This window comes from Neodiprion virginianus, chromosome 6 (genome assembly GCF_021901495.1).
Source record: "Neodiprion virginianus isolate iyNeoVirg1 chromosome 6, iyNeoVirg1.1, whole genome shotgun sequence".
Lineage (NCBI taxonomy): Eukaryota > Metazoa > Arthropoda > Insecta > Hymenoptera > Diprionidae > Neodiprion > Neodiprion virginianus.
This window is the reverse complement of record NC_060882.1, coordinates 6,053,174-6,063,794: the sequence shown is the minus strand read 5'-3', so window position 1 is coordinate 6,063,794 and position 10,621 is coordinate 6,053,174. Positions and strand designations below refer to the sequence as shown.

Below are 10,621 nucleotides of genomic sequence, written 5' to 3'. Positions count from 1 at the left end.
GATATGATGAGTTTCTACCGTGGATTCTACCGGCCCGGCACAGCGTTGGAACAGTCTATGGTTAGAACACGTCGGGTGTTTAGGATAACCTGAAAATTTGAAAGCGCACAAATATCGATCATTGATATGATATTCGCCGAGGACGACGGTTCGACGTCCGCTCCGTATCAGAATGTTGTCGCGGAAAAAGAACGAAGAATCTGTAAAAACTGTCGAACCTTCGGAAAAAGAGGCAAAGGAAAATACGGCAGCAGTGGAAGATCCTTCTAACAGATCAAGTCGGTCCTTTTGGTTTCTCTGCGCCTTGATAGCATGTGTCAAACTTCTTCTATCTCCCACATAGTAAGTACATTCCCTCTTGCTATTTTTTCTTTATGGACATCTCATTATTCAACAATTGTACGCTTTAGTCACTCGACGGACTTTGAAGTGCACCGAAATTGGCTTGCAATAACTCACAGCTTGCCAATTAAAGAATGGTATGTCAATGCAAAATCCGAGTGGACCTTGGACTACCCGCCTTTTTTTGCCTGGTTCGAATACTTTCTCAGTAATTTTGCGAAGTCTGTTGATCCGAAAATGCTGAATGTGAACAATCTTGGGTATGCGTCTGTGGCAACAAAAATATTTCAACGTTCGACTGTAATTGTTACGGACTTTGTATATGCATATGGTGTTAAAGAGTAAGTTTATTAAGATGATATGTAAACGCCGACTTAATTGTGGCAAAATTCTCCTTTAATGTGAAGAAATGTTCTTTTTAAATCTCAGACTAAGCCAAACGCTTCACCAGGATGAAAAAAGCTTTGCCACGTTGATAGTTTTAACTTTGTGCAACGTTGGACTACTGATCGTTGATCACATTCATTTCCAGTACAATGGATTTCTGCTCGGTGTGCTTATGTTGTCTTTGTCCAAAGTTACCAGGATTTCGAAGGAGGTAAATTATCGTCAGTACTGTTCTATCTTTGACTGTGGTATTTGCAGCTACCTTTTGAATTGATTAATCGTTTGCAATGTTATACAAGTTATTGACAGAGGTCATTGTTACTAAAATACACTACTTTTCAGAGCCAGGTTCTTCAGGGAGCATTCTGGTTTACTGTTCTCCTCAATTTAAAACACATATACGTATATGTAGCTCCAGCATTCATTGTGTGGTTGCTGAGAATGTACTGTTTCAAAAATAGACAATGTCTAGTTAGAATTTTAATACTTGGAAGTATCGTTATTCTAACTACAACATTGTCCTTTGGGCCATTCATAAGTCAATTACCACAGGTAAAAAATTTCGAAAAATATACATACTTCTATACCCTCGTAGAGCTCATTTATTTCTAAATTTAGAATTCTTTGACAGAACCCAACATACAGAAGTACAGCACGACAAAATAAAGCTTTCAGTACAAATAAATATCGTGTTTAACTTTATTCAGGTAATAACAAGATTGTTTCCGTTCAAAAGGGGCTTAGTCCACGCTTACTGGGCAGCTAATGCTTGGGCCCTTTACACAGGATGTGATAAAGTACTGTCAATAATTTGGAAGCAATTTGGTTGGTCGACAGCATCTGGTGCAGCCTCAATGACTGCTGGATTGGTTCAGGAGAACGTTTATGCTGTTCTACCTACTCCCACTCCTGTTGCAACTTTTGTAATAACGTTCACAATGATGCTTGTAAGGAGATTGTCAATTAATTATTAAAAAGATATTTCGGACTGCAACCACTAATCAATTGCCCTGACAGAGGAATGAAATTTTGCTTTGTTTGCAGCCTAGCTTATGGGTCTTGTTTATTCGAAACAGTCACAAAACGCCACAGCATTTTATAAGGTGTGTCGTTCTGTGCGGTCTAACATCGTTCATGTTTGGCTGGCATGTACATGAAAAAGCTATACTGACTGCGATTATTCCGTTATGGTATGTTTTAAACAACTATAAATTCACATATTCTGTTTACTTAGTATGTCAAGTGTATTGAGAATTAATAGACATACCTAACGAACTACACTTCTGATCCTTTTCTTTTGAGACTTTGAATTTTTGTACTCTATACAATTTTCTGTCAACTGAACTATAATATAGATCATGTAATGTTTCAGTGCCTTGGCAACAATCGATGCAGGTGATGCCAAAATTTTTATTATTCTGAGTGCAGCAGGACATACGGCTCTTCTACCGCTACTTCACCAAATTATCTTTGCTCCATTACGAATATTGCTGCTTCTAACGTATACAAGCATCACTATAATAAGTCTCTTCAATCTGCATAATAAATCGTTGCTGAGTAATTACGAATGGCTCTATATGAGTTGGCTGCCATTTCTGCCAGTGTACGAAAACGTGCTGCACAAACTGCTGTTCGGTGATCGTCTACCATTCCTCCCCCTAGCCCTCACCTCGCTCTACTGTGCCGTCGGTGTTACTTACTCCTGGCTGTATTTAAACATAACATTTTTCCGAGATGGTAAATACACGACGGAAACTGCAGTGACACTGGATGGGAGTAAAAAGAAGATCAAAGTTTTGTAGAGATGAGGAGCTGACAGACGTGATTACATTCATGTCTCTAATAATCGGAAGATAAACTAAGAGTAATAATAATTGTAATTGTTTCTGCCAATCTTTCTGATTTCCCTAACTGAATTCAATAAATGAAACCTATTCAGTTTTTTGTAAAAAATTCTTTAAATCATATTACAGACAACGCCTGTTTTACTAGTAATCTTGCAGTGGCTTGCACCAACTCCACCAACTGCCCGTATTTCATCGAGTGGCGTTCGCCTCCGTCCGTCAACGCCATTTTGACTGTTGTGTCAAACGTGCATCAGCCTGATCAGTCAATTAAATGGTGAATTGTGTATGACATAACAATATCCCAGAAATGGGATCGTGACATATAAACTTGAAAAACGATGGGCAGGGCTTTGATGGAATAATCTTATGTCAAGCAAGTAAATTCATTTCTTAACATTTCGAAGGGTACCGACCGACTAATAGGTTGTAAAATTCGTGTATGTAACCTTGTTAGAATTTGATTTTATCTTGACACTTGACAATGTTTCACTTTTGAGTCATGGCGATATTGTTATCTGCGGCAAAGTAAACTTCATCAAGTGGAAACTGAGTGGAGTGATAAATTACGTATAAATGATGCTAATTCAAGAATTCGCCTAACCTAAATTGCTTCTTTCAGGAATTGAATAGAGCGAATTTTCACGCATACACCGATCACAATGTCATCAGTTCAACGTGCCTTTGCTCATAAATTGAGCAAGCAGCATGCATCTGACGTAAGACGTCAGATAGCTACTTCAACATCTTACTCAAGAGATTTGTCAAAAAGTGGCAGCAGCGTCTCGGGTTTCTCATCAATGGTAATACTGCAATCATTTCAATTTAAATTTAATGTACTTAAGAAAGTGGGAAATTTCATTCTAAAGGTACAATGAATTCTATGAAACATATCACAAAATGCAATTTTGATATGAATGATTTTTAGCAGTCTAATTCTGACTTAATCAAAGTGACACGATACTGTGACAAAGTTGTGTTCACATCCCTTATATGTTCCCTATGATCTTTTTTCTCAAGATGTCACTCTGTGAGGTGCTGGAGCCTTTGGACTATGAAGAATTTTTGGCCCAGCATCAGACGATGTTGGATCGTGATCCATTGCGACCAATCTTAGATTTCCCACAAGGGGATGTCGAGTTGAAAGTTGTTAAAAGAAAAATTCGAACAGAAGAACCTGTTGTCCCATCTGAAACACTGTAAGACATTGAGCTTAATGAGTTCTAGGTAGAAAAGACTGTCTCACAATAACTCTTATGCAATTCTCTTAACACGTTGAGCGCCATGTCAGCCATCGGTGGCTGACACTGGACTTTCCGTTTAGGCCGCGTCAGCCATCGGTGGCTGACACTAGACTTATCGGTGGCTGACAGCGGCGCGCGTGGCCTGAACGGGATTGTCTTAGAAATACGCGTGGCGCTCAACGTGTTAATCTGAAGCTTAATAATCATTGATTGACAAATTACATGTAATTATGATATTAGTTTACATCGTTGCACTATTTCTCTTTAAGGGATGCAGTATCACCTTACGTACGGCGATGCGTAGAGACCTTTACATCAGATTGGGTGATAGTGAATCGAAAGTACAAAAGACGAGTTTCTCCCATTGCCAGAGATCGGCTTCTGCAAGATACACCCAGACAGGACTTTGAGGTATCATCTTAATAATCTGATTTCCAAATTTATTGAAACTTTCACTAAGCCTGCTTTAATGCAGTTCAATTGCATTTGTATTTAATTCTTATCAGGTTGATCAAGAAGATGTTAATGGTGCTTTGTCACCTCATGATGATGAGGATTTTTCAAATTCTGCGGATACACCACGGGGTTCGTGGGCTAGTCTGGATCTGCGCCACTCTCAGCATGACCCGTTATTACCTGGACTTCTGGACCGCGTTTGCCCGGAAACTGTGGATCTGACAAATGAAGAGAAACGTTCCGAAGACCGTCAGGTGCGATAGGGATTATGATAGCTATATGACAACAAAAGACTAATTCAGTTGAATTGATCGATTGAAATGTATTTCAGGAAGCTTTGTTTCCACTTTATGCACCTCCATCCTCACCAGATGATGAGTGGCAGGAGATAAACCCAGCCTTAGAACCTTCCGAGCCATTCTCTCACAAAATATTAGTCAAATGCCTACAATTGAAGTTGGAGCTTGAGGTTGAACCAATATTTGCCAGCTTAGCATTGTATGATGCCAGAGAGAAAAAGAAGGTTTGTTGCTTGAAGCACAATTATTTTGTTTTACATATAAAATAAAAAAGAATTGGATCTTATTGATATTGTTTATGTCAGATTATACGTCCTAACTTATCAACCAGTTTCGAATGCATTTGGTTTACTATGTAATCCACTGTAGTTAAGTAACAAGATATTGATCACAAGTTTTATTCTGTACTGTTCTGCAAATAATACAGCCTTATACTTGATGTAGGTTTCAGAGAACTTCTACGTTGATATGAATCCTGAGGGATTAAAACGAATGCTTGGAAGTCATATCGCATACAGTGATACAAGTACCTTGGCTAGAAGCTGTGTTTTCAATATCAGTAAACCAAGTCCAGACTTGTTCCTGGTCGTAAGATTGGAGAAGGTTTTGCAAGGTGACATCTCGGAATGTGCCGAGCCATATTTGCGGGAAGATAAAAATAAAGATAAGGTAATGAGACTCAAAAATCATTTGAACTTAATTAAATTACAACATTGTTTCTCTTGCTTCACAGGTAAGAGCAGCTGCAGTGGCAGCATGCGAGCGACTTGGGCGTTACAGAATGCCTTTGGCATGGACAGCCATTCATCTTTCCGGGGTTATTGGTGGGGGCTGCACTGATGATTCAGAGAGTACGGGAAGTGCCGGATCCTTGGATAGAAAATCTGGAGGACTAGAGCAATGGAGAAAGAAAGTCGAAGCTCCAACAAGAAGAGGCTCCTTGGAGAGGCGCAGCTCTGACAAGCGACGTAGCTGGTCCCAGGATGATTTTGCCAACTGCTTAGATAGTTTTAGGTTTGAAGATTTTTATTGATGATCAATGATCCCTATCTGTATTTGTCGAGTAAGCTGTTTTGCTTTATTTTTTGTTTTTTTCCGTAGGCCTATCACTCTGACTGTATCAAGTTTCTTCAAGCAGGAGGGTGAGCGACTGAGGGATGAAGACTTGTATAAATTATTGGCAGAGCTACGTAGGCCGGGATCTAACTTGAAAAGATTGAAATGCTTACCTGGTATTCTAAAATTAGACCTTAGTCCAAGACCTGATGAACTTCCCCGATGCTTGGATCCGGACCTGAGAAGATTGACACCTTATCCTGACGAGAAGAGCCGACCATTCAAAGAGATACTTGAATTTCCTAGCAAAGTAGTCTCCCCAGACTTGTCATATCGTAATCTGCTTTATATTTATCCTAAGGTAAGCTGGGTATACTTATTGTATGTCAATTTGAGCCTTTACTTTCACTCATAATCCTGATTGAATGTTGTTAAGATCTCGTGTACAATAGTTTATACCTCCTTCACATTCTAACAAAGTTCGTAATCTTATTCATTTTTAGGAAGCTAATTTCAGTGCAAGGGCAGTGTCTGCTCGTAACATAGCCGTGAGAATACAATTGATGGGTGGTGAGCATGAGGCAGATGCTCTAACCGCGATATTTGGTCGTTCTTCATGCCCGGAAATGACGCACGAGGCATTCACGTCCGTTTCTTATCACAATAAAAACCCCAGCTTTTACGATGAAATTAAAATAAGACTTCCTGCCGATTTGAGCGCTAAGCACCATCTATTATTTACATTCTATCACATCAGCTGCCAGAAAAAGATTGAACAACCGAACGTCGAAATGCCAGTTGCTTACACGGTGAATATAGTTATCAATAAGTAGTGCAACTGAAAGAAACTAGACGAGATCGAGAAGAAAATGCATAATAACAATGATGATAACTAATTTTTCAGTGGCTACAGCTGCTCAGGGATGGGCACTTGCAGTCTGGAGAATTCTGTTTACCAGCTACATTAGATCCTCCACCAGCAAATTATTCGTACATAGCACCAGATGTATGTCTGCCAGGTACAAGATGGGTAGACGCTCACAAGGGAGTGTTTACGCTCATTTTAGAGCCTGTGTCTAGTGTACATCCTCAAGACAAGTATATTGACAGGTAAAATTTGAACAGAATTTCAATCATTCCTAGAATGTATAGTTGATTATAACTTGTACAAAATCTTCATAAATCCAGATTCCTTTCACTTTGTGGTTCTCTGGAAACTGGTCACATACCTCCACGAATTGGTGAAGCAGGAATGGAATCAGAGTTGAAATCTTCAATGTTGGAACTGGCCAGAGCGTCGCCGGCTGCATTAGTCCGCTCGCTTCCTCAGCTGCTGGATCAGCTCGTCTGCTTATTAGTCAGGCCTCCAGCTTTACCGTCTCAGCCTTTGAATATAGCAGCTGTTGTATTCGAAGCTCTCGGTTTGCTGGTCAGGAATGTGACAAACCTACCAGATGACCAAGTCGATACCCACGGGCGTCATCCTCTACTGGCAACTTACACAGCATATCAATGCTGCTTACCGACTCTGTCACACACCTCGAGCGTCGTTCGAGCTCGAAGTAATCCAGATCTACCTGTTGAAGACCTAGAAATGGAAGCCCATACCAGGGGTCTGGATAGGACAGCCTCAATGCGTCAGGAATCGCCGTCTGTTAACAATCAGGCGACAGGAAGGCTCCTGCATGAGGAGTTAGCTTTACATTGGGTTGTTTCAACAGGGCAGGCACGGGAACTAGCTATGACGCATTCCTGGTTTTTCCTCGAGCTTATAGTTCGCTCTATGGTGGTATCTTTGTCAGAGATTGACGGAGTCGAACCTCCAAGGAAATCGCGGTTTTCCCCGCAGTTTTCAGACGACGTTGCCACCCTCGCGGCGGCATTAACGTCTGAGGTGATCCTACGCTGTGGAAAAGAAAACCGCACAGCTTCTAATCTTATTTCAAGCCTTGGAAATTTTCTCTCTGATTTACTGTCCATCATGGACAGAGGATTCGTTCTCTCTTTGGTTCGTGTCAGTTGTTGTTCTCTCTCTGAATCATCTATGCATGTACCAGATTCTGCTGCACTATTTGCCCTCAAGCTTGATTTGGTCAGAACAATCTGTTCTCACGAACATTACGTGGCCTTGAACCTTCCTTTTGGAACTGGATACATGGGGTGGTCAGGATCAGCTCCAGCTTCACCCAGTCCATCAACCGGGAGTTCCGGGAGTTTAATATCAACTCTGGTACCAGGAGACCGAGCAAGATTCTCAGAACTCAGTTCGGAGTTTAGACAGCAGCATTTCCTCGTTGGTCTGGTTCTCTCAGACCTTGCCAATACCCTCGAAATACCAAATCCTATGCTACAGAATAAAGCTATTGGTACTGTTCGCTATTTCATGGGCTGTCACGATGTAGATCCAAGGTACACAGATCCATCAGCTAAATCCCGTGTGGCTGCACTTTACTTGCCACTCCTAAACATTATAATGGACGCACTGCCACAACTTTATCATTGGGATTCTAAGGAGAGGAGCGTTTATCTGGACGAATCTGGTTCCATTACACAATCTGTAGCACTCGCAATAGCAGGAGGCGCGTCGACCGATGTAGCTGGAACGCAATGTCGAGTTTCCTTGAGCTCCGAGGCCACCAGGCATTTGTTAATGTGTGCTCTCTGGGTTTTAAAAGGATTGGAAAAAACAGCTTTGGCACAGTGGTGCTCTGAATTGAGCTCTAGACGTGTTCTGAGTCTGTTACAAGTCCTGAATATTGCTACGGCAGCGTTTGAATACAAAGGAAAAAAGGCATTGAAGAGATGTCCACCTCAAGCTGCTGCCACAAGTGACATTAGGTCTAGATTGGAAGACGTTATACTGGGTCAGGGAAGTGCCAGAAGCGAAATGATGCTCAGAAGAAAGGAAAGATCCAGTGGGGACCGACTAAGATGGAGAAAAGATCAAATGCCATATAGGTGAGTTGTTAATTGGCAAAATTGTACTAGAAGTTTTTGCATTAATGTTTTTACTGTGGAAATCAGGCCAACTGAGCAGACCGAAGGCCGAGCTGTTGAGCAGGATGCTCATATTGAAGGGGCTCTTGCAGCTGAAGCTTCGCTTGTAGTTTTGGATACACTGGAGTCTGTTGTACAAGCTGATGGCGGAGGAGGTACAAAAATTGCTTCAAGTTCTATGATAAAAAAGAAAACGGTAGAAATGTTAATTTTAATACTTTTAATACCAACTTGATTTCATCTAATTCCAGGTGCAGTAGTCGGTGCGGTCTTAAAAGTTCTTCTTAGAGCATTGGCCAGAAATCAAAGCACCTTAGTTCTCCAGCATATGTTTAACACTCAGAGAGCTCTGGTATTCAAGTATCATAGCGCGCTTTTTGACGAGGAAAGCGAAAGGTGTGGAGACTTGTGTCTGACGTTGCTGACCAGGTGTAGTTCGCCTTTAAGTGCAGTCAGAAGCCATGCAGCAGCTAGTTTGTATCTGCTAATGCGACAAAATTTTGAAATTGGAAATGTGAGTTGACGAAAGTTATATGAAACCAGATTAATTGCTCAATTCACATTCAAAACAACTTCATGCATACATAACTAATCATGAGTTTTTAAAATTTTCCCCTGATAACGTTTTTCTTCATTTTCGTCAGAATTTTGCCCGAGTAAAGATGCAAGTCACAACTTCACTATCTGCGTTAGTTGGTCGTGGTAGAGCACCGAGTGAAGGAGCTCTCAGGCGAGCCTTAAAGACCGTCTTGGTCTATGCTGAACGTGACACAGAATTAGCGGATACGAGTTTTCCAGAGCAAGTTAAGGACTTGTTATTCAATCTCCATATGATTTTATCTGATACTGTGAAGATGAAAGAGTTCCAGGAAGATCCCGAGATGCTTTTGGACTTGATGTACAGGTACACGTAAACCATTATTATACTTATTCAATAGGGAGGCAAAAGCATCTTCCATTACATTTACTTATCTTTGCGTAGTTTCACTTGCCGCTTGAAGCAAATCTACTTCAAAAATGAAGGATTAATTTTGTAGCAAAAAAGATGATTATTCATAAAATTTCCTAGAATTGCAAAGGGATATCAAGGATCGCCAGATCTGAGATTGACTTGGTTAGCAAATATGGCGCAGCAGCATATGGAGAGGAAGAATCACACGGAAGCAGCCATGTGTCTAGTGCACAGCGCAGCTCTGGTTGCAGAGTATCTTCACCTTTTGGAACCCGGTGGAGGAGGCAGGCCAGTTGGTGCTGTCGCTTTGGCACCTGTGACACCAAACGCTCTCGAGGAAAGTGCGGTCGGAGATGACGTATTGGCAAGACGAGAAGAAGGCTTGTGTCTTGGGCCAGATTTTTCGGAAAGTGGCTTGGCTGGGCTCCTTGAACACGCGGCTAGCTCACTCCACGCTGCTGGAATGTACGAGGCCATCGCTGACGTTTACAGAGTGTTATTGCCGATAGCCGAAGCCGCTCATGATTATAAAAAATTAGCGAACATCCACGGGTACAATATTCTTTATGAAACCGACTATTCGTGAAAAATGTTATTTGGTTTCACACATTTCGATATGTTTTCACTTCGCTTATTAGGAAATTGCACGAGTCGTATACCAGAGTGGAGCAGCTTGCTGGAAAGCGTGTCTTTGGAACGTATTTTAGAGTTGGATTTTACGGAACGCGATTTGGTGACTTGGCTGGAGACGAATTCGTCTACAAGGAGCCGACTCTGACGAAACTTCCCGAGATATTTTCCAGGCTTGAGAATTTTTACGCTGAAAGATTTGGCACTGATAATACCGTAATAATAAAGGATTCGAACCCGGTAGATCCTAGTAAATTGGAACCGGACAAAGCCTATGTTCAAATAACTTACGTCGAGCCTTACTTCGAGCCTCATGAATTACGGCATAGGCCAACGGTGTTTCACCGAAATTTCAATATCAGTAAGGAAAAATTGAATTTTTTCGAAACTATTTGTCTATCATCAACACCATGT

At 41.2% G+C, this 10,621-nt stretch overlaps 2 protein-coding genes across 10 annotated transcripts in view; both read left to right on the top strand.

Annotated features, from left to right (window-relative positions):
- The first annotated feature begins 33 nt into the window (after positions 1-33).
- LOC124307585 (probable dolichyl pyrophosphate Glc1Man9GlcNAc2 alpha-1,3-glucosyltransferase) lies at positions 34-2,844 on the top strand. Of its 3 annotated transcripts, XR_006908838.1 has the most exons (8): positions 34-342; positions 411-683; positions 772-940; positions 1,072-1,281; positions 1,437-1,676; positions 1,774-1,919; positions 2,102-2,593; positions 2,703-2,844. XR_006908838.1 is itself a non-coding variant. In XM_046769414.1 (7 exons), the coding sequence occupies exons 1-7, from the start codon at positions 173-175 to the stop codon at positions 2,529-2,531; spliced, it is 1,638 nt and encodes a 545-aa protein (XP_046625370.1). In that variant the 5' UTR covers positions 34-172; the 3' UTR covers positions 2,532-2,603. The 3 variants fall into 3 exon arrangements, 2 of the variants coding, with proteins under 2 accessions (XP_046625370.1, XP_046625371.1); XM_046769414.1 differs by lacking the exon at positions 2,703-2,844 and having other exon boundaries at positions 2,102-2,603; XM_046769415.1 differs by lacking the exons at positions 1,072-1,281; positions 2,703-2,844 and having other exon boundaries at positions 2,102-2,603.
- The window catches only part of LOC124307580 (dedicator of cytokinesis protein 7), a 68,109-nt gene continuing 60,247 nt past the window's right edge, over positions 2,760-10,621 (top strand). For 4 of the 7 annotated variants that reach the window (XM_046769407.1, XM_046769408.1, XM_046769406.1 and 1 more), the window contains exons 1-17: positions 2,818-2,949; positions 3,196-3,376; positions 3,594-3,772; positions 4,087-4,228; positions 4,324-4,527; positions 4,605-4,796; positions 5,017-5,241; positions 5,306-5,586; positions 5,674-5,989; positions 6,132-6,437; positions 6,533-6,738; positions 6,817-8,586; positions 8,653-8,780; positions 8,877-9,139; positions 9,270-9,529; positions 9,695-10,129; positions 10,216-10,568. In XM_046769407.1, coding sequence (XP_046625363.1) covers positions 3,236-3,376; positions 3,594-3,772; positions 4,087-4,228; positions 4,324-4,527; positions 4,605-4,796; positions 5,017-5,241; positions 5,306-5,586; positions 5,674-5,989; positions 6,132-6,437; positions 6,533-6,738; positions 6,817-8,586; positions 8,653-8,780; positions 8,877-9,139; positions 9,270-9,529; positions 9,695-10,129; positions 10,216-10,568 — 5,401 coding nt within the window. In that variant the 5' untranslated portion in view covers positions 2,818-2,949; positions 3,196-3,235. Of the gene's footprint in view, positions 3,014-3,195; positions 3,377-3,593; positions 3,773-4,086; positions 4,229-4,323; positions 4,528-4,604; positions 4,797-5,016; positions 5,242-5,305; positions 5,587-5,673; positions 5,990-6,131; positions 6,438-6,532; positions 6,739-6,816; positions 8,587-8,652; positions 8,781-8,876; positions 9,140-9,269; positions 9,530-9,694; positions 10,130-10,215; positions 10,569-10,621 lie in introns of all 7 variants that reach the window. The other 3 variants (XM_046769405.1, XM_046769403.1, XM_046769404.1) reach the window with 3 other exon arrangements.

Coding starts and splice junctions, on each gene's coding strand:
- LOC124307585 (XM_046769414.1), top strand. CDS start 173: ATGTTGTCGCGGAAAAAGAACGAAGAATCTGTAAAAACTGTCGAACCT. Junction 684..771: donor TATGCATATGGTGTTAAAGA/GTAAGTTTATTA, acceptor TTTAAATCTCAG/ACTAAGCCAAACGCTTCACC. Junction 1,920..2,101: donor ACTGCGATTATTCCGTTATG/GTATGTTTTAAA, acceptor GTAATGTTTCAG/TGCCTTGGCAACAATCGATG.